Raw genomic sequence first — 24506 nt, forward strand, 5'->3', positions numbered from 1 at the left:
TTTGCAAGATGCCTTGCAGATAAGGTTGAGACTCTCCCTGAGCTGCCCTGAAGAGTAAAAAGCGTGTGGATGTAGCTTGTGTGGATGTTCCACTGATGTATCTTCTTGGTTTCCTTTAATGGGGAGCGAAAGACCAGTTTGAGCCTGGCCCGGTTGCCAGTATGTGTTGCATCATGTGTCCGTTGGACTGACAGGTGAAGAAGGCAAGTTGAGACTGAAGAGTGGTTTCTTGCAGTCAGCTTACCTTGTATATAGATGTTGTCCTGGGGCCATCTGACAGAAGTCTACCCTGTGAAGTTTTTGAAGTTCTGCATTCAGAATTCATATCTGAAAATCTTGCCTGTAGGACTTTGAGATGTATTTGCTAATTTATATTCTAGAAGCATTTCTCTGATTGACGTGTGTGGTTGTTAAGTTTATTAGTTTACTGGTCTTGTAAGTCTGGTGGTGAGAACATGGAATTATGGATGTTTTCACTGGCGTCAATATTCGTAGCAGTTACCAGCAAAGATCTCCAGACGGGAAGCTGTACCACAAACAGTCTGAGAATAGGAAGATCTAGAGAAGAAAACAATGGCAGCTCCTCCCTACGTTTAAGTGTGTTTTGCTTGTTGTGCTCGAGATTTAACAGATGTCTTCTTCTTTATGCAGGGCTGTAACTGAAGTACAAGATGGCAAGAACCAGCCACAGCAACTATGTCCTTCAGCAGCTAAACAACCAAAGAGAGTGGGGCTTTCTGTGCGACTGCTGTATCGCTATCGATGATATTTATTTCCAAGCACATAAAGCAGTTCTTGCTGCTTGCAGCTCCTATTTTAGGATGTTTTTTATGAACCATCAACACACTACAGCCCAGCTGAATCTAAGCAACATGAAGATAAGCGCTGAATGCTTTGATCTTATTTTACAGTTCATGTATTTAGGAAAAATTATGACAGCCCCTGCCAATTTTGAGCAATTTAAAGTGGCCATGAACTATTTACAGCTATACAACGTACCTGAATGTCTAGAAGATATACAGGATACAGACTCATCTAGTTTAAAATGTTCATCTTCTGCTTCTAGCACCCAGAATAGTAAAATGATATTTGGCGTGAGAATGTATGAAGACACACTTGCTAGAAATGGCAGCGAAGCAAACAGGTGGGCCATGGAGCCGCCAAGTTCAACAGTAAATACATCCCATAACAAAGAGCCTGACGAAGAAGCTTTGCAGCTGAACAGCTTCCCCGAACAACTGTTTGATGTCTGCAAAAAAACCACCACGTCCAAATTCTCTCACACAAAAGAGCGCGTGTCCCACTCACGGCGCTTTGGAAGAAGCTTCACCTGCGACAGCTGTGGGTTTAGTTTTAGCTGTGAAAAGCTACTGGATGAGCACGTGTTAACGTGCACTAACAGGCATTCTTACCAAAGTGCCAGGTACTACAGCGCTGAAAAAATAGACTTTAACGAAAAGGACTCTATTTCTAAAATAATCTCCGCACAAACTGAAAAGTACAAAGGGGACTCGAGCCAAACTGCAGATGGTTCTTCCTCTCCCGCATCAAACGTCACAAGCAGAAAAAGCAGCACGGTTGCCTCCGAGACATCAGGTGAAGAAGGAAGTAGAGCCTCTGAGAGGAAGAGGATTATCATCAAGATGGAACCAGAGGACAATCCTGCAGATGAGCTGAAGGATTTTAATATTATTAAGGTGACAGATAAAGACTGCAATGAGTCTTCCGACAACGACGACCTAGATGATGAACAGGAAGAGCCGCTTTACAGGTACTATGTTGAAGAAGAGATCAGAGAGAAGAGAAATGGTCGGAAGGCTTTAAAACCCCGTTTATCCATGGATGAGGATGAAAGAAAATGTTTGAAAAGTCCGCGGCACCTTAACAGGAAGGCTCCTTCAGTGCAGGAAGATGTGGAGAACGCTCCCTGTGAACTTTGTGGGCTAACGATCACCGAGGAAGATTTGTCCTCTCATTATTTATCCAAACACATAGAAAATATATGTGCTTGTGGCAAGTGTGGTCAAATACTGGTCAAAGGCAAGCAGTTACAGGATCATGCGCAGACCTGTGGAGAGCCCCAGGATCTGACCATGAATGGTATCAGAAATGCTGAGGAGAAAATGGACTTAGAAGAGAACCCGGAGGAGCAGTCGGAAATAAGGGACATGATGTTTGCAGAGATGCTAGAGGACTTCAGGGACAGTCATTTCCAAATGAACAGCCTTCAAAAAAAACAATTATACAAGCATTCTGCCTGTCCTTTCCGATGCCCTAATTGCGGTCAGCGTTTTGAAACTGAAAACCTAGTGGTTGAACATATGTCAAACTGCCTGGAGCAAGATCTGTTCAAGAACTCCATGATGGAAGAGAACGAGAGGGATCACAGACGTAAGCATTTCTGCAATCTTTGTGGGAAAGGATTTTATCAGCGTTGCCACTTGCGGGAACACTATACTGTTCATACCAAGGAAAAACAGTTTGTTTGTCAGACATGTGGGAAGCAGTTCTTAAGAGAGCGCCAGTTGCGGCTCCACAATGATATGCACAAAGGCATGGCCAGGTATGTCTGTTCCATTTGTGATCAAGGAAACTTCCGAAAACATGACCATGTACGGCATATGATATCTCATTTATCAGCTGGAGAGACTATATGCCAGGTCTGCTTTCAGATATTCCCAAATAATGAGCAACTGGAGCAGCACATGGATGTTCATCTGTATACATGTGGAGTATGTGGAGCAAAATTTAATTTGAGGAAAGATATGAGATCTCACTATAATGCCAAGCATTTGAAAAGAACGTAAGCGTAAACATACTGTTAAAGCATTAAGTTGGCAGCAGAAAGAACACCAAAGCAAGGCATACAGTGTAGTAGACAAAAATTGAAAAGACAAAATTGAAATTAAGTCTCTTTTTTATTATTTTTTTTAAGACCCTCCTAACTGTAGGTGTCTATTTAGGCTCATTAAGTATATAGCTTTGAAGAGCATCATGTGTTTATTATTACATTTTCACTGTTTCCTAATATCAGTTTCTGTTCTTAATTTTATTGTTTTACTAAGTAGATATACAAATCATTATTTTTAAACTGTAGATTAAAAGCACAATGTTACCCCTTCACTGACTGCTATTAAACAGTTCTCGGATCCACATCCGTAAGATGAGTGCTTTAATATTTCCATGTGTTGTTTCTTCATGTGAAAATTTTAGATCACAGTGATTAATGTGCAAGAGCATAATTGTTCATAATCCCCAAAATTAATTTTCAAAATGAAAAACAAAAAAGCAAAACAACTCCAAAACAAAGAAACAATGCCAAGAAATAATCCTGACTCTGCTGTAAGGGCAGAGCTGGCTGTCTTGGTGCTCTGCTTCTTGGCTTTGCTGGAACGTGCATCCCAGGGGTGAGAGCACGTAGGCTCAGTTAAACCCGGCAGCCTTGGACTGGTGTGCGCAAGAGAAAGGGAGTTAATTAATGACTCTTTGGAAAACCAAGGGGTTCCCGGCAGAGCGGTCATTTCCCAGACTTGAAGTCCTAGCAGAACTGTTCAACTGACGTTTATCTGTACCTACGTGGGTATATATAACCTGCTTTTCCTAATATACACGGGACGAGTGGCTGTGGTGGATTGCTAGGGACGCAGAATGGCGATGGGTGCTGAAGAGGGTGTTTTTCAGCTTAGCTGTAAATGGTGCCTTGCTGCTTGTGTTGGAAAGTTAGAAGCGGGATGGGTGTGCAGATACAGTCCCGTTGCTGGGACGGGGAGGGGAAGGGGGAGTCTGGCTCATGTGAACCTCAGTTTGTTTCTTGTTTTCATGGTACTTTCTGAATGTTCTGTTTTTTCAACAATATAACAAGAAAAGACTGCAGAGTTTGCTTAATAAATGTAAAGACATTTTATGCCTTAAGATTTCTTTCTGATTCTAGTATAGCCCTAATCTCTGTAGCTTGTCTCTTAATTTAATTGAATTTTAAAATCCTACTAAGTGTCAGCTGACATGATTTGGCCTTTGAGAGAACAACTGGCTTTGACTCTTAGGCACCAGCTGTCTAAACGTTTGTTAAGTGCATGATTTTTGATGGGGGGAGGAAAGGATCCTAATCTGTAATGGTGGAGGAAACTATTAAAAAATAAAACCTAGCAGTACTTTCTCCCAGATTTCAATTTTATCAATGCAATTTCCCACTGAGCTGTGGAGGGAGGAAGGCAATTTAGATCAGAAATTAAGGCAGTCGGAACTAGGTGATCACTGTAGGTCCCTTTTAACTAAAATACTCTTATCACCTCGCATGCCAGTGGTGGGGTTGAGGAATAGAAACCAGGAACTGAGGGTCTAGTCCATGGATTTCACATACATGTTGCTGTCGGAGTTTAGTTTTGATCCCTTGTTGTTTCTTGGGGATTACAAGGGGAATCGAGCTTTCATGTTAGACTCTTTAGAGAAATGGATACAGTTCAGGATTTCCACTATAACTATTAAAATTAGTAGGAGTTGCCTTGAATTTATTCAGTTTGAAATGTGCATTAGAAGTTCTCTTGGTTGTTAGATGTGTGTGTCTCTTCAGTGATGGAGAAGGACCCACCACCAGACTGTGGTCCTGAGCTGGCAGTTGGCTCCCTGGGCACCGGCTGCTTCAAGTGCAGTTTGCGCCATTAGCGTTTTGCCATAACTGCTCAGTGCGACATTTTCCTGTGTGATGCTGAAGCCAACTAAGTCCTGAAGAACACTGGGGCCAAAAAGCCCACAGACATGAGTGCACTCCAGCATTTCAGTTAATTCAGAGTTTCCCCCTTCTTAGGATTTATTCCATGTTCCCCATCCTAACCCAGACTGAAGCTCAATGTGTAAGCGTTCAAAGAATAAGCAGGATGGGTATTTAAAACAGTTTTTAGCACAACGATAAGGCGATTATAAGACTCTTCAAATGATTGCCTTAGAGGTGAAGTAGTTTAAGTGCTGTAGTGGAAGAGTTGCAGGGGTTAATACACCGCACAGCAATTCTCCAACATGCAGATTAGTCCTTCCAGTGTTGGCTATGGCTGAACTGGGAAAAGCAGCCAAGGGAAGTGAGGGAGAACTGGAGGGCACTGGGGGAGTTGGCAAAAGAGTCTTGTGGTGCTGAGGAGGCAGGAAGGCTGAGTTGGAGAGGAGGCATGGATGAAGGTTGGGAGGGCAGGGTTAGAGCTGTGCAGTGGGAAGCAAATTCCGAAGGTGGCACAGAGGGGGAGGCTGGAGGAGTGGATAAAATGTCCTGTAGACGCCTGTGAGACCGGTATGAGAATGACTCAGCTTGGCTGGGAGAGCTGCGGGGATGAGCTCACTGTGGCACAGCCGGGGAGCTGGGACTGCGCACGGAGTACAGCCAGCCTGCGCTGGAAGGGCTGCAGGGCCACGGCAGAGCTTAGATTAGTACCTTCTTGAAAAGGAGGAGGTGACCTCTGCAAACCAGGAGACTCCTGCAAAGGGTCAGGAGCCCGTTTTTACAATGTGTTGGTCTGAACTTGACCCCAAAAAAAGTTTCACAAAAAAAGGTACGTCCTAGTGTAAGCAGACCTGCCAACTACAGAAGTTAAATGGAGGAACTGGGAATGAGGGGTTTTATGTGTACTATCTAACTTTATAAACGCTCTGGAGTATCTTTGGTTTTCAATTACAAGCTGTATTGTAGTAGCCTCTGAAAGGAAAGTTTGTTAAACCTTTCCAACTGAACTTGAATTAATGTTTTTTCCTGTTCTTGCGAAACAAACCCTACTGTCTTGGAGTTCACGTGTATGAATGTCCAGACTGAAGCTCAAAATGAGCATGAATTGCACTGCAGGGGAGATTAAGAGTGGATCTACTTGTATGTAGGCAGAGAAAACCAGAATGATTAAAGTAGCCTGAAAAGTGATCAAGGAGAGTATAGGAGAACAAATCAAAGGTACTAAGGCATGAACAAGACAGCCTGGCTTGAGAGCAGATGGCAAGAGTGTTTATGGTGACATGTAAAAGCGTGCAGGGAACAGCATGGGACTGTTGAAGAAAAGGCCTGGAGTGACAGGAGAGATTTGGCTGCTCTGAATGGGGAGAAGGGGGGTGCTGAGGCAGCCTGGGGCTGGTCAGTCCTGTGGACAGGGCTGTTCTCCCCAGAATGGGACAACATCCACAAGAGAGTGAAATGATGCCGTTTCAGCCCTCCTGCCATGATAAAATTATTTACTGTGGAGACAGAATGAAAGCAGGCCTGAAAAAAAAGCAATTGCAGTTATGATATTCTATAAGTCTTGCTGTTACTTGAAAGATAGTCAAGGTGAAGCAAAAATACTTCATTTAGAGTTCTCTTTCCTCTAACAAAGAGGAAAGAGTGCTCAGTCATCATAACATAGTTGCTTTGCATCTCCTTCTTGCGCCACACGGACTGTTAGAGTATAAAACCCTTAAAGCACTTAAGGATCCTTGAGAGAGGAGGTGTAATTGTGTCACATTGCACAGGGCGTAGCCAGAAAGAAAAAGATGAGCTGGATGCTCTGACTTATATTTTTAAATGATTTGCTATTCTTATTTTTGGAGGACCTCTCTCTTTTCTGTTGTTTTCCTCATTTTGGCGGTGGTGTGGGCTGCGACCCTGAAAATAATTTATAAGTAGGCAGCCTAGCTGTTAGCTTTTAGGATTTGCTGAAAGTTAAATAGAGGGAATTCACGAGGACCCGGAATAAGCTTTAAAATGCCACAAAAACTATAAAGCTTCTTTTTCAGTTTCAGAGGAGACGTTTCAAATATCAAAATATATATATACACACTTGTAAATGCTTATTGGCAACTTGTTAATTCAAAGAGTATCTGCATATGTGTATAATGATATTTATAGCCAACGGGTCCATGGAGAAATCTGGATTTGAATAGATTAAATATAACAGAATTCTAAGAATTTATGCTTTTATTAGGGGACTTTTCCAATTTTTGCAGTTTATGGAGAAAATACAATTCAGCTTTTTTTTTTTTTCCCCCCCCCAAAGCTTAATACAGAAAATATACTTCCCTGGAGAATATATTAAAAAATATATTGTTATAAAAGTGAATACCTTGGCTACAGTATTGTATTTGAACACACTAGTGCTAAATCATCAAGAGTATCTCAGCTATTGGTGAGGACGTAAGTTTGCTCCTCGAGGCAGTGCCACCTCCAGCCCTGGCAGCCCCTTCCTCCTCCCCACCAAGTGTCAGCTCTCGTATCCCACGCGTGCCACCCTCTCCACTGTCAAGCACATATTTATGTAGCTTTACAATGAACTGAATCAAACAACAGCCTTTTTTTTTATTCCCCCTGTGGGGCTATTTTTTGGCTGGATCAGTTTCCCGCTGTGTTTCCCTCTCCAGCTCTGTGTCAAATCTTGTGCTAGCACAATAGAAGGGGTGGCACGAGGGGAGAACTGAGTAGCTGTGGGGAGCTCCTTTGGTTACACAGGCTGTGCCAGGACTCAAGCAACTTAGTTCAATGGCCTGAGCTTAACTCAGTCTCTGTCTTCCCCAAGTATCCTTGTGGAAGTTGAACTCTTATGTTCCACTCCTGTTTACTGATAAGAAGAAAAGGCAGCCCAGCCTCTTAGGTACAAATGAGACATGTCTATGCTATCTGTGCCCTTTGTGAGAACTGAAAACCTTCCTCTGTTCAGCTCCCCCCTCAAATATGCTCTGGAACTTTCTTAGTCTTTCTTAAAACATACTATGTAGCACCCCAGGCCACTGGGTTTGTGTGGTTGGCCTGGCCTGAGGCCAGGAATGAGCTGAGCCCCTTGCCTGACCAAACACCAGGAATGGCTCCCACCTTCTCCGGTCTTCATGCCCTCCAGCTGTGGGTCCAGCTGTGCTGCCCACATGCTCAACAGCTGGGCCCCGCTCCCCTGCTGCCCTCTGCCTCTTGCCACACACTACGTGTGCTTGTTTGGGTGTTGTGACAATGGGAAACAGTCGTCTCATTTTTGATCTAACACCGAAAGCTCGGGATAATTCCTTGTGTAAGGGAAGGAGATGCTGGCGCTCTTTGTTAGTGTCCCCATGTTCCTGCTTCTGGCTTTTATGTGCTTCCTAATCTGAAAGGGTTAAAAGTCAAATATTCTCACTTCCCTAATTCTCGTTTTGATGCTTGCCACAGACTTAAAGACCTACAAGATGAAGCATGACTAATTTAACTTTATAAAAGTCTGCTGAAGGCTAGAAATTAGGAACATGTTTTTAAAAGTTGACATTTCTGTAGTTCTCGGCTATAAATCAGTTGTTTGTATTTTGTTCCAACTTCCAAAAAGCTCCTAAAATATTGCTGTGCAGGGTATTCTTGAGACATGTTAGTAGGCTGAGATTTTGAAGGGGGAACATGGCAAAAAACAGGACACATTTTATAAATCAAGTGTCTTCTTCCACTTTTATAGTCACTTCTACAACTCTGGAATTAATTGTGATTTTATTTTATTTTTTCATGCAGAAAAACAAATCTTAATTTGTTGCAGGGCAACAGAGCTCATGACTTGGGAGTCAGTTCATCATGACTATAAGTGTTCAGCCCTGAAACAAACAACCCATGTTCCTTTTCATATACTTGAATGACTAGTGCCAGCTTTAATAGAGAAATGCTCTCGGATCTTTTTATTGGGTCATTTTTACCTCTACCTGTCTTGTAGGTTGTTTTTTATTATTATTTAAGTCATAGGAAAACATCATGCTTTCAGAGAAACTATTTCCAGTAATTTCTGCACATTCCATGTATAAAAGTAGTTGAAAATATATTTTTAAGTTTCATATTAATGTATTCAAGGGAACGTAACAGAATTATGAAATCAGAAATCAGCAGGTAGTCCAGGACCAGATTTTAACTGTCCATTGGTTTTGCATAGCTAGTGAGGCACACCTTACCCCAAGAACCTAGAATTTCAGAAGTGGTCAGTATCTTTGATTCTCTTGCAAGAAAACAAAAAGGTTTAATCCTTTCCTGTGCCTTCTGGCATACTAAAATTATAGTAAATCTTCTTGCAGCTGCAACCACAAAAACAATGCTGCATCTAGAATTTCCTATGGGAGAAAGAAAAATATCCCTTTCAGAGCTGTTTAAGAATGACCCTCTCTGACAAAGTCCTGACGCTGCTATTGTTTTTACTCAAACTCAGCTGTGATTTGCATCCGTGAGATTTTGGGGTGTACTTTATTTTTGGTTGCAGAAAAGAGATGACCTCAGATAAGTATGTCTTGTGGTTCTCTAGACATCCCAAGACTCCTGACAATGAATGAGAAGAGGGCATTCCTTAAAGGCCTCTGAATCCTGGAAATCATGTGGATTGTGGGAAATCCACTGGAAATCAGGACTGTCTGCAATTCTTTGGTTTCTCAACCTGTCAGGCAAAGTGCCACCAGTGTCAGCAATTCCCAGGGTCTCCGCAGCAGCAGCGCTGCCAACATGAAAGATGCAAAAATCAGTCTTTCCCCATATCTTGTCCCCCATCTTCTCTTGTGACAAGGTTGCTATTTTAAAAATTCATCCTTTTGGCTCTCCTGTTTGCCTCTTGTTTTTTGAAATGGGAAGATACACTTTCTTCCTGTTTTAAAGCAATGACAAGGGCTAGGAACATGCCTCTTTTAATACTTCTCACATGCTCAGCTGAACCTACACAACTTGGTAATACTAATTATCTCCTTTTTTAGGTAACCATCCCACTACATTGGGGGTGGTCACCAGAGGGACTTCTGCCTCTGACTCCTCAGAAAACAAAGGGGAGAAATAATATAATGTCCTTCTCTCAGTGGAAAAAGCTCCAAACCCATGAAAGTTTGTGGAAACACAGATACACTGACTAAAAATAGAGTTTGCTGAACACCATAGGTTACTTTTGGTTTTGCAAATAGATACCCCAGACTTCTGGTATAGGTTATTCCTCTTCCTTTTATACAAGTCATCGTTAGAGCATTTATTCAGGATTCTAAAGATGGTGCCTGTTTCGTCCCTGCTTATGGGCTTCCTATTGGTACCTGCTGGCAGAGAGTTCCAGTTACCAAACTACTGAGGTTCTGGTTTCTAGCCATTGATATTTTATTATTTATACAAAGTGGAAACATTTTAAGAGATGAAATCTAGAATATCCCTCCTTCAGGAAAAGGATAGGTACAGTAGTATTGCAGAAGGAGGAGATGCAGGGTAGATTCCCTTGGAACTGATAAAGAAAATGTCTTAATATATCCCACAGCCCAGGAGAGAGCTCATATCTCTGAGCTGCATTGTTATCAGATGGATTAAATATAATGTAATTTGTGTACACTTACATATGCTGTAAAACATGACACTGGCACAGTCGGCATGCCTGGAAGTATTGAGGGTTAGCCCCACCTAGTCTGCTTTCAGACAGGGTTGTGTTTCTCTTTGATTTACTGGCTGGTGCTAACATGGTTAGGTGTGCTAGAGAAGACACACGTGCTGATGAACAGTAAGTTAAAAACTGAAAAATAAGTCAAGACACAAGGAATCTCACAGTAATTGTTACGGTTCTTTGAGCTTTAGTTTGCTGGGCAAATGAAGAGTTAAATAGTTCAAAGGCAGTTTCCTTTGGAGAATGTTTATTTGATCAGGCTCAGTGTGGCTTAGACCCCAAATAGAAATATTAACTTCAAACAGAGGATTACTATGAAAGTAGGAATAGTCTGTGGCCTTCCAGACCTCACAAGCTATGTGGGTTTGTTACTCAGAGTCAAAACAAAGACGTCCCTTAAAACACATACACATTAACTCAGTGTATTTCACACACCACGATGTTTTATCTCAGACCTGCTTTTCTTCCCAGTAACTGAGGCTGCTACAAAGTCACTGGGATCCTGAATGAACTGTGGACTTCTCAGTAAAAAACATCTATGGTCTGCTTGGACCATCCAAGCTACGTAGATCATTAGAGAACAAGTTTTGAGTGTTACGGTTCCTATTTATTAAGCTTGAAGCACAAAATCCTTCAGATTTTGGAACAGTGCTTATCTTTGCTTCTAGAGTCCCCTTACATTGCAGAAAGCAGGGTGAGGAAGAACCCAGTGGGTGCTTCTCTTTTAAATGGACCCTGGAAGATCTTACTAGCTCGAGGGGGTGCTGTTATTTTGTTTTTGTTTTTTCAGGTCCTTAGCTGCATGAATCTTCAGACTTCTAACAAATGCTCTAAGCATTAAAAAAGCATTATTAATACTTGATGAGTTACACCGAGTTCAACCACTTAATCTAACAGTCAAACCCATGCAGATGCTATTAGTACAGGAACCTGATCTCATGCCAAATCTGGAGAATTATCTTTGATCTGTCTCCAGATCCTCCTTTCATTTGTAAACATCCAGCTAATCACAGACTTCCTCTGACTTTTATGAAGTGGAAAAAAACCTGCATCCTTTCTAACATCTCTGAAGTGCTTTAACTCTGCAGATGTTCATGGGTGGATTTGTGTGCTGGGGGGGTATGAGCTCCATCTGGTGGCTAGCTGGAAAAAATACGTATTTCTATTTTAAAAGCTCCAACGTTTCTACAGTTGAGCAGAGTTTACTGTGTGAAGAGTGAAGCAGATCCCCTTGCAGCTGTGTATTCCAAAAACAACTTCTGATTTTAGGGTAGCTAGGGGATTTTAGAGTCTGGGAGGAGGGCACAACATTTTTACCTCTTATCTAGCTTACTGTGGGCTAAAAGCTATTAGCAATGCTGGCAGTTCTCTGGTGTTCAGAGTTCTGCATGTACGACACCACCACAGTTGGCACTGATGAACAGTATTTTTGCAGTCTCATCAGAAATATCTGATTTAATACTCACAGGCAACCCACCTTCCCACACTCAGGTGGTCCCACGCAGTGTAGTCGGTGTATTTGAGGGGGGTGGTGTAAAGATGCTCAGTCATTCCACATAACCTGTGTATAATCTGCAAATAGCAGAGATCTTTGACTGCAAAATGCAGGCTGGCATCTTAATAAACACCAATGTTAAACACTGATGTTGCCTGGGGAAAAATAATGTTCACATGTATACTGTAGTTAGAGTACCTTTTTTTCTCCTTTTTTAGTTTACAAATAAAAATAGCCCTTTCCTGACCTTTGAGCTTGTCATATAAGAGCTGCTTTGAGATAACAGCATCAGTCCAATGAATTCCCCTCCAAGATTCGCAGAGCATATTAAGTAGATACATGGACCATGTGTGTACTTGCTGCCAGAACCAGCAGCACTTTGAAGCCAGCAGTTTGCCCAAGACCTTCTTCACCATGTTCACATCGCCCTTCTGGCATGAAACAAAAGCCGTTTGTCATTTGTCCCAGATTGCTTTTTTTTTTTTCTCTTTTTGCCCACCGTCAAGTATGTGACTTGTGGCACAGAGGGCAGACACAATATGCAAACAATTCTGGGCCTGGCCTGTGCTGTGAGGGCCTGGCCGCGTGTCACGTGGAGCGCCCTGTAATGCTCACTGAAGTGTGGAGCACAGCTCCCAAGGCTTTCTGCTCAACGGTGTGCCAGGAAATTGAGCCCTGAGCTGAGCTTGAGGATGCTCTAGCAGGTAAGTAATGCAGACGGCTGATCAACCTGGCTTCACGTGCAGCCTTTAAACCTTTCCTGCTCTGCCATGTAGACACAACCACTCGGTCCAGGGCTGCCTTGGTGTACATAGGAACTTCAAGTGTAGATTAGCCAGAATCAGGACAATCATATACTTTGCACAATGTGATTTACATATCCAGAGTAAGAAGTCAGCGTACTAAGAAAAAAAAACCCTGAAGATTGTCTTTAAAAGTTACATCCACATATTTCCAGTTTTTTGACTGTCTGTATCAGATACAAAGCTGTTCATATTTGTCATAAATCAGTTTCATTGGAAGAGACTCACAGAAATTGTAAATACTTTTATACTTTATCTGCATTTAACCTAAAATAAGAATTTGGTGAGTGGGGTTAAGTAAATGTATAACAGTTACCTCTGAGTTAGGCAAGGAAAAAAATATTTTTTTTAAAAAAAGAGGCAAATATGAAGCAGTAAGAAACAGTGTTCCAGGATGGGGGGTGTTCCAAACTGTGAGAAATCTAGGCTGAGGGAAAATAATACTCGTGCAATTTTTTGAGCATCCACTAAGCCAAGCTATAAACCTCTGCTGGAAAGTAACACATAGAGTATCGAAAATAACTTGTGAGAGGCTTGGGAAGTGGAGGGTTTTTTTCAGCAAATCTTTAGCTGTTTTGAAAATGGAAGGCAAAGGAGAAAGAAACAAAAGTTTCTGAAACAAGATCAAAACATTGTTTAAGGTTGCGTGTTGATGGGGTAGGGGTGGAAGGAAATGTACTGTATGACGTTTAAATAGAGTTCCTGACTGTGGCGGGTGCTCTGAATATAACTGAAGGCTGGGTATTTAGAGCAAAACCACACCATAGTGAGGTGGGAGGGACCACATCATGCTAGCAAATATAGTACTGGACTGTGGGCTTCTGACTTTTAATATTTTTCTTGCATTTCTTTTCTGCATGGCAGTAGTGAAATAGGGACTTCTAAGCTTCTGAACAACTGAGAGAACCAGGTTTGAAGAAGACATGAGGAAGAACTGGTCGGCAAAAGATTTCATAAAAACTCAGAACCGCGTGTGCCAGATCTGAATTGGCACCACCTTTGCTTTTTTGACATACTGCAGCAGTCGCAAAAGGCACCAAAGCAGTCAAATTAGAACACGCAGTAAAAGTTCATTTTGGACTCTTCTCTGTATTATAAAACTTATTCCCTTGTGACTACTACTTACACCTGTTAAAAATAAATTTGAAGTCTTCATTCGCAGAGCAGACAGCCAAAAGAGGCACATGCCAGGTGTTAAGGGCTGCACTGAAAGGAGTTTGCAGGATTTGCTGTTCATGTGCTGGAGTGCTCCTTTTCTGCAATGAGGCTTCTTAGAGCTTCTGTCAAAGACTGTTTAGATTTTTTAGTTCAAACATTAGAAGTGTGTACTCATGAACTAAACCCATGTATTTTCAGACAGTTACAATGCTAAACTATGAAGAGCTTAAGAAAAAAAAAAATTAAAAAAAGAGTACAAGGTGAAAAAAATCTTAAAAAAACTGAGGACAGAGGGTCCCTGAGGAAGGACAGGAGGTGAGAAAGATCCAGCTGACCTGATATTCCCTCTGCTGCCATGATCATCATTTGCAAACTGAAGAGGACCTTCCATGGAGCACAGTGCTTGTATGTGGCGAGTAAGGAAATGGTGCTCTGGTTTTATTACAAGAATGGTGAAAAATTTTGACCAACAAGGAGATGAGTAAATGCGAACTAATCTTCACAGGGCACAGCGTGCACCTTGTTCTGGATCTAAGCCTTGCAAAAGCTGGCTTGAAGAGGAGAATCAGGCATTCATGTTCAGATTTGAGCATTTTAGGAATCCTAAAGTCTCCAGCTGAAATAATGGGGAAAAGACCCTAATGAAAAACAGACAAAAACACCAAAAAACCCCACAAAAACCCCCAAACAAACAAACAATCACAACAAAAAACCCAGAAACAAACAAACAAAGCAGTAAATGTTTCAAAATAGGGCCAGCGTAGATTAAAACAATATTGATTTCTTTTGCTTCTCCCAGACAACAGTTGCTTAGATTGAGACATGTAAGCAGACTAAAAATGCTGATCTATATTCTGCTCTAGTTACGCATCTTACTAATTCTACTCATGACGATAAAAGGATGTTTCGTTGTTCAGTATAACTGTTATCTCAAGAAGACTCTGTCTATAATTTTACTTATAATTGGCATAATTTTCATTACTGTTGTTATGAAGTGTGTAAAGTATTGTCTGTATTGCAGCTTGTATAGGGCATGTGTCTGTGCTTGCTTTACTCATTTTTTGAGTTTATAAAGTTGCTAAACAAATGCAAGAAAAGATGTTCAGGTATCTTTGAATGTGGTTGCTTAATCTAATTACATAGCTCCAAACATTTCAGCATATAGATGTTGAAGGTACCAGCTCTATTAACACATAATATCTTAAACATTAATATAGGCATTTTAAAAGCCTTCTGTGCAACACCAGAATGCCAGCGCTTCTGTCCCAGTGGCTGTGCTGGAGCAAAGGGGAAGAGAGGGAATATCTGGACAAAGCCAAATACCGCTGGGGACTCCTCAGGGAGAAGGTACAATATAGCTGGGAAATCTAACAGAAAATGGGATGTCTTTTCTGTAGAGAACAGGTAGGACTGGCACGAAGCAGAGGAGAGAAGGGAAATATGTTTATGGCATTGCCTATCTTTAAGCCTTCAACAGTATACTTGAGCGTAGGACATCTAGAACAGGCTGTCACTGTTCTGTAAGTTAGCAATTATTTGTAGCTTATGTAGAGTTATAAGTGAAGACATTCCAGGTTAGTTTTCATCATCTTTAAAGCTTATTCTGTGCTTTGATACAGTATCTTTAATAAAATATTCTTACAAATCTGCTTATTATTCTCATTTAATTCCATTTTATACCTGAATTAATGCCAGTCCCACCAACAGGGTGAAGTTCCAGTTACTACTTGCTTCATCTGCTCCTGCGTGTTTCCCATTCACCTGCTGAGAACAACAAGGAGGAAAACTGAGATGAGTAAAAATCAAATAATCATAGGAATGAGAAAATAAGCGTTTAAGTGCATGTGAGAGATTAGTCAAATTATATTGATCTCTGAGTATAAAGTATTGGTCTTTCCCTGTGTTTACAGTACACCATTTCCCTTGTTTAAGACTCATAATTTTCCAGCTTTACAGTTACTGGCAATAATTACAGTGTGTTGTTTAACCCCATTCACAGCAGTTCTAAACAAAATTATCTGTTTTCATTTATTCACCCCTCTAATACCTTGAAACAAGACCAAGCACAGTTTGACTTCAAGTATATTAGAAGATAAGATTAGACTTCAAAATAATCCTGGCAAGGTGCAGACATGATGTGGAAACATATGATGTTATTTAACAGGAACAAGTGCAAGCAGGAATCATTAGCTGTGCAAGTAAAGGAATGGCTGCTGTCACGGAGGCACCCCAAAAGTCAGTTTAGGCAGGCAACAGGCTCCAGACAGACCTTATTATAGCCAGAACTGTTTAGCAAAGAAACCAACTAAAAATGGGGTTTATCCAAAATCATTCTGCACTCCAGGAGCACTATAAAACATGGATTCAGATACCACTTGAGGATATTATTACTGTACGACCACACAAGAATAATGACCCACAGCGTGTATGCATTCACCCACAAAAACAAGAGGCCTCTTTCACTCAAGGTTACCCAGAAAAAAAACATTGCTCGCCCAGGATGGGCAAGCGCTCACTCAAAGATATATCCAGAAGAAAATCCTCCACCGAGGAGAAGGTGAGGGCTCTCAGTCCTGAGAATTCTCCTTTGACAGAGTCCCTGATCTCAGGGGAGGGCTCGGTTTACAGACCCGCTGCTCCTAAAAGGCCACCCATAAAAGGTCTTTGATGGTATCCCGTTTTATAGCCTGGTCAGATCTGGTTGTGGTCATTACGAGCTGGTTCAGAAGCTTCCCAGCTTCTCTGGGCCTGGGCACCTCCTTGGCTGAGGACCCTGCCTATTGAACAAGGGTCCTGCCCCCTCCTGCCCCCCAGCCGGGGAGGGGGGTGAATGTGAGGAGTCACCATGCCCCAGGGTGGGGGGACATGACTGTCACTGACCAAGGTGTGTGTGTGAGGACAGGGACAGTGGGGCACAGAAGGTGCTGAAGAGCCATCAACTGCCCTATTGCAAGCTCTGGATCTCATTTGGGCGAGGGGAGGAGGCAAGGAAGAGGTGTGTGAATCCATGTGTTATTTTGGTTCAAATTCTGAAAATGAGTCTGCAACAACATGCCGTTGCAAATAAAGGTAAATACTGAACTGAACTGAACTTAAACTGGAGTATAATCTGCTCCTTCAGAACTGCTAAGGTGTGAGCTTGTAATGTCTCCAGTTTTGATCATAGCACTTGAAAAACAAGATAGAAGTTGCCTGCAGAGAATCCAGGAGAAAGCAATGAGAATGTCTGGAAGCTGAGAAAACTTTGCCTTTGAGCACAGATTGAATGATTTTAGGTCATCTTACAGAAGAGATGGTAGTGAGGAAGCACAATTTTCATATATATAAAAGCTGGTTGCAAAGAAAAATGGAATAAGGTATTTTTCTCATATCCACAATCGATGGGAGTAGAAATAATTGCCTTAAATTGCAAGAAAGGAAATTTTGGTTAGACACAAAATGAGACTAAATGACCTATTGAGGTCCTTTTCTGATATGATTTTATGCTTGCTTGCAAACTATCTGCTTTAAAGTCCCTTACTTATTAGTGTCAGTGGAGCTAGCACTGGCTGCAAGAAAAGGAAACTGCAGTTATAGGAAAGTAAAGAACTGACTGCCTAAAACACACAGCACACCAGTTTATCTAGTTAGCACTTGTGATACTAACCTCAGCTTTTAATCATGCCTCAGCAAACCATCAGAAGTCTATGTAAATAAATGCACTTGAAATCCACTTAATTATTCCTTGAAATATCAAGCATTAGTTTAATCAGTGCTGACAACTTCCATGATTTTATTGAGTTTAATCAATCTGAGGCAGTCTGGTTTTAGTTGTGAGATGGTATAATCAGCTATTTTATTTATTAAAAAACAAAACAAAACAAAACAAACAGCTCTGCAAATTACATGGAAAATCCTAAAAGTGTAATCTGAGCATATGCTAAAGATTAAAAAGCCAGAAGGTGCACAAAACCGCATGTGTTGTTTAAGTTTATAATTTTAAACTAGGTTTATAATTTAAAGATATCTGACTCATTATTTTTGAAATTCTGGTTTGGCAATACCAAATTACTGTGCCCTATATTCTGCTATTCTGAACATTTCCATATTACTGATCATGCATTTGCATAATTTGCTGAAACACGTTATACTGATTTGCCGAACTTTATTTTGTCATTTGCAATAAAAAAGGAATGCTTATTTTAAAAAGATCAGGTATTATGGTTGCCTTTCAAATAACAAGGAGCATCTAAGTACAAAAAGTGGAAGTATATAAAAACAAAGTAACACCAAAAAGTTACATAGTTTCTCCCGCATACACTACAATTGTTAACAGCACCTTGTCGGAAGATCTGTTGTCATTTCACAGACTGGCAGTTCTTGTCTGAATTCCAATTACTAGACATATGTTCACGAATATAAATGAGATTAAGAATTTCAGTGATGAAAAGGTATTATTTGTTCTTAGAATAATTGTTGCTTAGACTTTTCTAAACAGATTGCTCTATTATAAAATATTTAATTTACCCCCACTAATACAACCTGATTTATGCAATTTGCTGGATAGTTTTACTAGGGAAATGGATACGGGGGAAATGGATCCCAGAATTTAAGGTCTCAGGTCTTCTGATCATCAAACCTGAACAGACCATTTCATTTCAACTTCATCATTGTAATGATCCATGTGGCTGATGTTTGACTGAACTGTAAACTTGTGTTCACTCCTATTTTTATACTACCTTGCCTTACGAAATATGTGGGGGAAGAAATCTTCCTTTTATCAAGATAAAGATAAGGGTTGAGTTCCCAGTTCTGCTTCAGATACTGAGCTCTTGCTTCACTAAAGAAATCTAAATATCATCTTCAGTTCTGGCTGGGTGGTGTAATGGAGAATAGCCTACAGCATATTACATAAGGCTGCCCAACAGGAGACGTGGGATCATCAATCCAAAACATGAATAAATAGATCAGAAAGAGGCCTGCTACTGTAAGAAGTACCAACCTGCTGTTCTGGAAGTTACTATGAAGTACGGCTTACAGATTCAGGATGACGGAATAACAGCGAACGTCTTGTTAAAGGGAAAACCAGAGTTGTGCCAAGGCCCTCACCATAATGCTCAGTCTTTAATTTCTGAACCAGTCTGTTTGGCTCACCAAGTACATGACTGCGTATGAAGCAACATAAAAGAAAATCATGTGGCTCTTCTCATATGAGAGGATGACTGCATAGATGAGCTAGTCCAGAAATTGTGCTGCAAGTCTTAGAGAACTGCTGACAAAAAGCAGGCTCGTAATAGCTCTGCTGAGGAGAGAGAATAAGTCTAATGAGGTTTTAGAGGTGGCTCCCTCTAGTTAGACTGAACATTGGTAAAAGATGAGAGATTATGGCAGAAACATAATGTGAACCTCTGACTAGGAGCAAAAGCTTAAAAAGCAGCTCAGACCTATACATATTGCTGTGCAAGAAGAAAACAGCACTTGCATGCTCAACTGGAATGGAAATATTTCTGCAACACACTAAATATTTGGTAGCTTGAGTCTACAGACCTTTTGATTTTTCCTGAGAATGGCCACGAGTGTGTAATTTACACCATTACCATTAAAATGGCATGCTCATACATTCCCCCAAGATCTTTTCCCAAAATTTACTACAGCAAAACAACAATTCAAATGATGAAATAAATACAACTGAGGGAGTAATATCAGGGTAAGCAGCAATCCAGTCAATGCAAACACCTCTTTAGCAGGTTATCAGCACATCTGGGTATCAGCACAACCATACCAGGGCCTTACTAGGCCAAGGAAACCCCAAACAAGTTTTGTCTGGAGTTGTAAATATTTTGTGCCTGGGCTGATAAAAATATATGACTAAAAGCTCTGGGCCAAAGTAATGAAATGTTGCTTCTAAATTTGATAAAACCTGTTTGACTACAGATACACTTAGATGAGATATCAAATTAATTTTGCTGCAAACGCTTATTGTGTTAATGAATTTTGTTGTGCTATTTGTCAGTCTATTTGTTTTCTCCATCTCTTGTTTCTGTACATACATTTTTGAGGAAGGAATCTTCTTTTTACTCTGAAATAACAGGGTCTGAGTTTGTACCGCAGCTACCAAAACAGGGTTCTTGTACATGACTAGTGCTCCTAAGGGACAACCCTCACAAGAATACAAATAATAAATAACATCAACTTTTCAGCTGAAACTGAATTTATCAACCAACTTTCTTTGTATTGCTTTGGCATTTCTCCCTGCTCTATATAACACAATCAACTGAATGAAGTAGTAGTGAATTACAGGAAGAGCTAGTTCAGTGATGAATCAGTTACTGGTCTAACTACAAGAGAAACCGACACCCTTCCCATTAAAGAAATATGCATACGGCATATACAGAACAGCTCCTGGTGGCAGCGGGGAGAGCTGACGGTTTCCATTTTCCATTGACTTCTTTCCGATTTCTCCAAAGTCAGAGCCCATGTGAAAAAGTACCAGGATCTGTAAAAGAATAATAGTTATTTAAGCATGTACAATATTCATCATCAGAAATTGAAGCTCTTCCATCTCAAAACTACAGGCACACATACTACACAAAAGGGGTGGAATCCTCATGTCCTGTAAAAAGGCTTTGGAAAATAAACTAATTGAAACAAGGGAGGTTTCGAATGGGAGTTAAGAGTATCTGTAATAACAGCATGAACACAGATCAGCCTGGGAAAAGCTGTAACACACTTTCTGTGAGGGCTGCTGTAGCACAATGCTGAAGGCTGGAGACAAAACTAATGAAAGATGATTTAAATATACAGTGGTTTTAATCCTTCTCTCACATAACACGGATGGTCCATGGGTAGCAGACTTTCAGCCACACTTTTAAAGTAGCTATCGAAAAGGAGCTACTCGCTAAGCCTCCAAGGAAAAAAATACCTCAGTATTTTGCTGTTCTCACTACAACTGGAATACTTTGAAGTATTTGTCCCAAAGTAAGGAGGAATAATTTGGAGGAACCGCAGCAGATTTTCATGTTTAATATATTTCCATCAAAGCGCTTGCCTAGCTCCGAGTCAATAGCTTCGTAGCTTTCGCTAAATTTAGGCGTGACGACATTTTACATTAGCACAACAGAGAAAAATTTTGGAGGCGTTTCAAGAATGGTCACCGGGCAGAAAACAGGCGGCACCAGAGCTCCCCAAACCCCGACTTTGGGGGGGGGAAAGCCGGGCGCCGTTCCCTGCCTCCTCACCCGGGCCGGGCTCCCTCACCGCGGGTTCCCGGCGCTCGGGGCGGCTGCTGAGGGCGGCCGGGCGAGGGGGGCTGGCAGCCCGCCAACTTCAGCCGAAATAAGGCTAAAAACGGCCTCCGCGAGCGCGGAACTCCCCCTCTGCCACAGCGGGGCGGTGCGAAGGGCCCTCGCCGCGGAGGGTTTTGCCTCACGGGGGTCGCGGCGGCGGGTTCGCCGTGAGGAGACTGGGGGAGGCTGGAAGGAGAGGGGGCGGGAACGGGGGTTTGTGTGTGTGAGAGTTGAATTTCTGCCGCCTTGCGACCAAATAAGGGTAAATTCCCCGGCAGCTGGCGGCCGGCTGCGGGATAACACGCAGCGCCGAGCTGAACTTTCAGGAATCACAAACACTTGAGCAGCCCCGCTCCCCCTCCCGCCTCAACGCCCGCGCCCCTCAGGGGGTGACGGAACCGGGGGAGGAGGGAGGGGCGCGCGACCCAGCCCCGATCGGGGCTGCCCGATCGCCATTGGGTAACGCTGACGTCGATCCCCTAACGTCCACTGGAAGTTTCCAGCAGCGTTTCGGGGAGGGGGCGGGGCGAATGCGAAAGACGAGCGCTGATTGGGCGGGGGTGGTGGCGCAGATTGCAAGCCGAGACGACTCGAGAAAAAGCCAGGAAGAAGTACGGCCTGCCCGCCGTGCAGAGGGGAGGGTTGGGCTTGACGGGTGGGTGCCACGCTTCTAATTGGCTAGGAACCTGGGGGCGGGCACTGCTCGCCGACTCACGGCCGCGATTGGTCAGTGGTTGGTAGGCGGGCGTCTAGATTGGCCAGCAGGGTTCTGGCAGGTTCCAGAAGACGGCTGAGCGGGCTATAAAGCGGGCGGGAGCGACGCGGTCCCGGCACATCGCGCCGCGGCGGGAGCGAGAGCGGGTGGCGGGACAGCGAGTGAGCAGCCGAGCAGAGAAAACCCGTCACCATGTCTGGCAAAGGGCCGGCGATCGGCATCGACCTGGGCACCACGTACTCCTGCGTGGGCGTCTTCCAGCATGGCAAAGTGGAGATCATCGCCAACGACCAGGGCAACCGCACCACGCCCAGCTATGTGGCCTTCACTGATACCGAGCGCCTCATCGGGGACGCTGCCAAGAACCAGGTGGCGATGAACCCCACCAACACCATCTTTGATGCCAAGCGTCTCATTGGCCGCAAGTATGACGACCCCACGGTGCAGGCTGACATGAAGCATTGGCCCTTCCGCGTGGTCAACGAGGGTGGCAAGCCCAAGGTGCAGGTGGAGTACAAGGGCGAGATGAAGACCTTCTTCCCAGAGGAGATCAGCTCCATGGTGCTTACCAAGATGAAGGAGATTGCAGAGGCCTATCTGGGGCGCAAGGTACAGAATGCTGTCATCACAGTGCCTGCTTACTTCAATGACTCCCAGCGCCAGGCCACCAAAGATGCTGGCACCATCACTGGCCTTAATGTGATGCGTATTATCAACGAGCCCACAGCAGCTGCTATAGCCTATGGCTTGGACAAGAAAGGTACCCGGGCTGGTGAGAAGAATGTGCTCATCTTTGACTTGGGAGGGGGTACTTTTGATGTGTCCATCCTTACCATTGAGGATGGCATCTTTGAGGTGAAGTCCACAGCTGGTGACACCCATCTGGGTGGGGAGGACTTTGACAACCGCATGGTGAACCATTTTGTGGAAGAATTCAAGCGTAAGCACAAGCGTGACATTGCTGGCAACAAGCGAGCGGTGAGGCGGCTGCGTACGGCTTGTGAGAGGGCGAAGCGCACCCTCAGCTCTTCCACACAAGCTAGCATTGAGATTGACTCCCTCTACGAGGGCATTGACTTCTACACCTCCATTACTCGTGCCCGCTTTGAGGAGCTCAATGCCGATCTCTTCCGTGGCACCCTGGAGCCGGTGGAGAAGGCCCTGCGTGATGCCAAGCTAGACAAGGGCCAGATCCAGGAGATCGTGCTGGTGGGTGGCTCCACTCGTATCCCAAAGATCCAAAAACTGCTACAGGACTTCTTCAATGGTAAAGAGCTCAACAAGAGCATCAATCCCGATGAGGCTGTTGCTTATGGCGCTGCTGTACAAGCTGCTATCCTTATGGGAGACAAGTCTGAGAATGTGCAGGATCTGCTCCTGTTGGATGTCACCCCTCTGTCCCTGGGCATTGAGACGGCTGGGGGAGTGATGACAGCTCTCATCAAGCGCAACACCACCATTCCCACCAAACAAACCCAGACCTTCACCACCTACTCAGACAACCAGAGCAGCGTCCTGGTCCAGGTGTACGAGGGTGAGAGGGCTATGACAAAAGACAACAACTTGCTCGGCAAGTTCGACCTAACGGGCATCCCCCCAGCACCCCGTGGGGTCCCCCAGATCGAGGTCACTTTTGACATCGATGCCAATGGTATCCTGAATGTCAGTGCTGTGGACAAGAGCACGGGTAAGGAGAACAAGATCACCATCACCAATGACAAGGGTCGCCTTAGCAAGGATGACATTGACCGTATGGTGCAAGAAGCAGAGAAATACAAAGCAGAGGATGAAGCTAACAGAGATCGGGTGTCAGCCAAGAACTCCCTTGAGTCCTACACGTACAACATGAAGCAGACGGTGGAGGATGAAAAACTGAAGGGAAAGATCAGCGACCAGGACAAGCAGAAAGTGCTCGACAAGTGCCGGGAGGTGGTTTCTTGGCTTGATCGCAACCAGATGGCGGAGAAGGAAGAGTATGAGCACAAGCAGAAAGAGCTGGAGAAACTCTGCAACCCGATCGTCACAAAATTGTACCAGGGAGCTGGAGGGGCCGGGGCAGGTGGCTCCGGTGGCCCAACCATTGAAGAAGTAGATTAAAGAGGACTGAAGTATAGACTGGTTTATGGACAGTCACTCCATTCTTTGCTTTGTATTTTTTTTTTTCTAACGTTTAAGGAAAACGTCCTTGCCGATAACAGAGTTTATTCTGTTGGGTGTGTATAAAGGCAGATCTGTCAGCTTGGTTTTGATAAAAGGGAAAGCACGTCCTGCTTTATAAGGTTAGTAATAGACAAGTTTTGTTAATTCAGATACAGCTGTTTGTACTCTGGATGTTTGTCTCTATTCAAGTGTCTCTTCTAAAGTAACCACTTGACTGTTGCAGTTGACAAGTTTCAATTTATGCATGAAAATCTTTACAGATTAAAAAAATGCCACATTTGGCTTCTGGAAATTTTGGTAATAAATAAAACATTTAAAGCATAAACCTATACTCCTCTCTGTGAAGGGGCAGTAGTGGGGTGGGGGTGGGGGGGCAGAGAATGAGGGAAACCTTCCTTGCGCTGTCCGTGGCCCCTGAGCTCTGGTTTTTTTTCCCCCTGAGGTGGGTGCCTGTGGCCGGTGGGCACAACCCCTGGCACGCTTGCTGGGGAAAAGTTTTCCTGAGCTGGTGGTGTTTGTTTTTGGGCAGGACCTGCTTTTTGCCCAAAACTCGTGGCTTGGGCTGTGGTGCCCAGC

At 43.2% G+C, this 24506-nt stretch overlaps 2 protein-coding genes and 1 long non-coding RNA gene across 4 annotated transcripts; 2 read left to right on the top strand and 1 right to left on the bottom strand.

Annotated features, from left to right (window-relative positions):
* Positions 1 to 671: 671 nt before the first annotated feature.
* On the top strand, positions 672 to 13564 carry ZBTB1 (zinc finger and BTB domain containing 1; the record flags this gene model as incomplete). The annotated part of the gene is made up of 2 exons (XM_080344600.1): positions 672 to 2563; positions 13497 to 13564. The coding sequence occupies 2 exons, from the start codon at positions 672 to 674 to the stop codon at positions 13531 to 13533; spliced, it is 1929 nt and encodes a 642-aa protein (XP_080200726.1). The 3' UTR covers positions 13534 to 13564.
* A 14-nt stretch (positions 13565 to 13578) lies between these two features.
* On the bottom strand, positions 13579 to 21010 carry LOC308040532. Of its 2 annotated transcripts, none has more exons than XR_013922140.1 (4): positions 20692 to 21010; positions 20153 to 20265; positions 15471 to 15551; positions 13579 to 14406 (listed from the first exon to the last, which is right to left on the bottom strand). It is a non-coding gene; the product is annotated as an uncharacterized lncRNA (long non-coding RNA). The 2 variants fall into 2 exon arrangements; XR_013922141.1 differs by having other exon boundaries at positions 13587 to 14406; positions 15471 to 15554.
* An 803-nt stretch (positions 21011 to 21813) lies between these two features.
* Positions 21814 to 24255, top strand: HSPA2 (heat shock protein family A (Hsp70) member 2). Its single transcript, XM_080344899.1, has one exon. It carries the CDS (start codon positions 21963 to 21965, stop codon positions 23865 to 23867), a length of 1905 nt encoding a protein of 634 aa, XP_080201025.1. The 5' UTR covers positions 21814 to 21962; the 3' UTR covers positions 23868 to 24255.
* Positions 24256 to 24506: the final 251 nt, after the last annotated feature.

The sequence above is a fragment of the Nesoenas mayeri genome (assembly GCF_963082525.1).
Source record: "Nesoenas mayeri genome assembly, chromosome: 5".
Lineage (NCBI taxonomy): Eukaryota > Metazoa > Chordata > Aves > Columbiformes > Columbidae > Nesoenas > Nesoenas mayeri.

Excerpts from the sequence above, each read along its gene's own strand:
- HSPA2 (XM_080344899.1), top strand. The coding sequence starts at position 21,963 with ATGTCTGGCAAAGGGCCGGCGATCGGCATCGACCTGGGCACCACGTAC.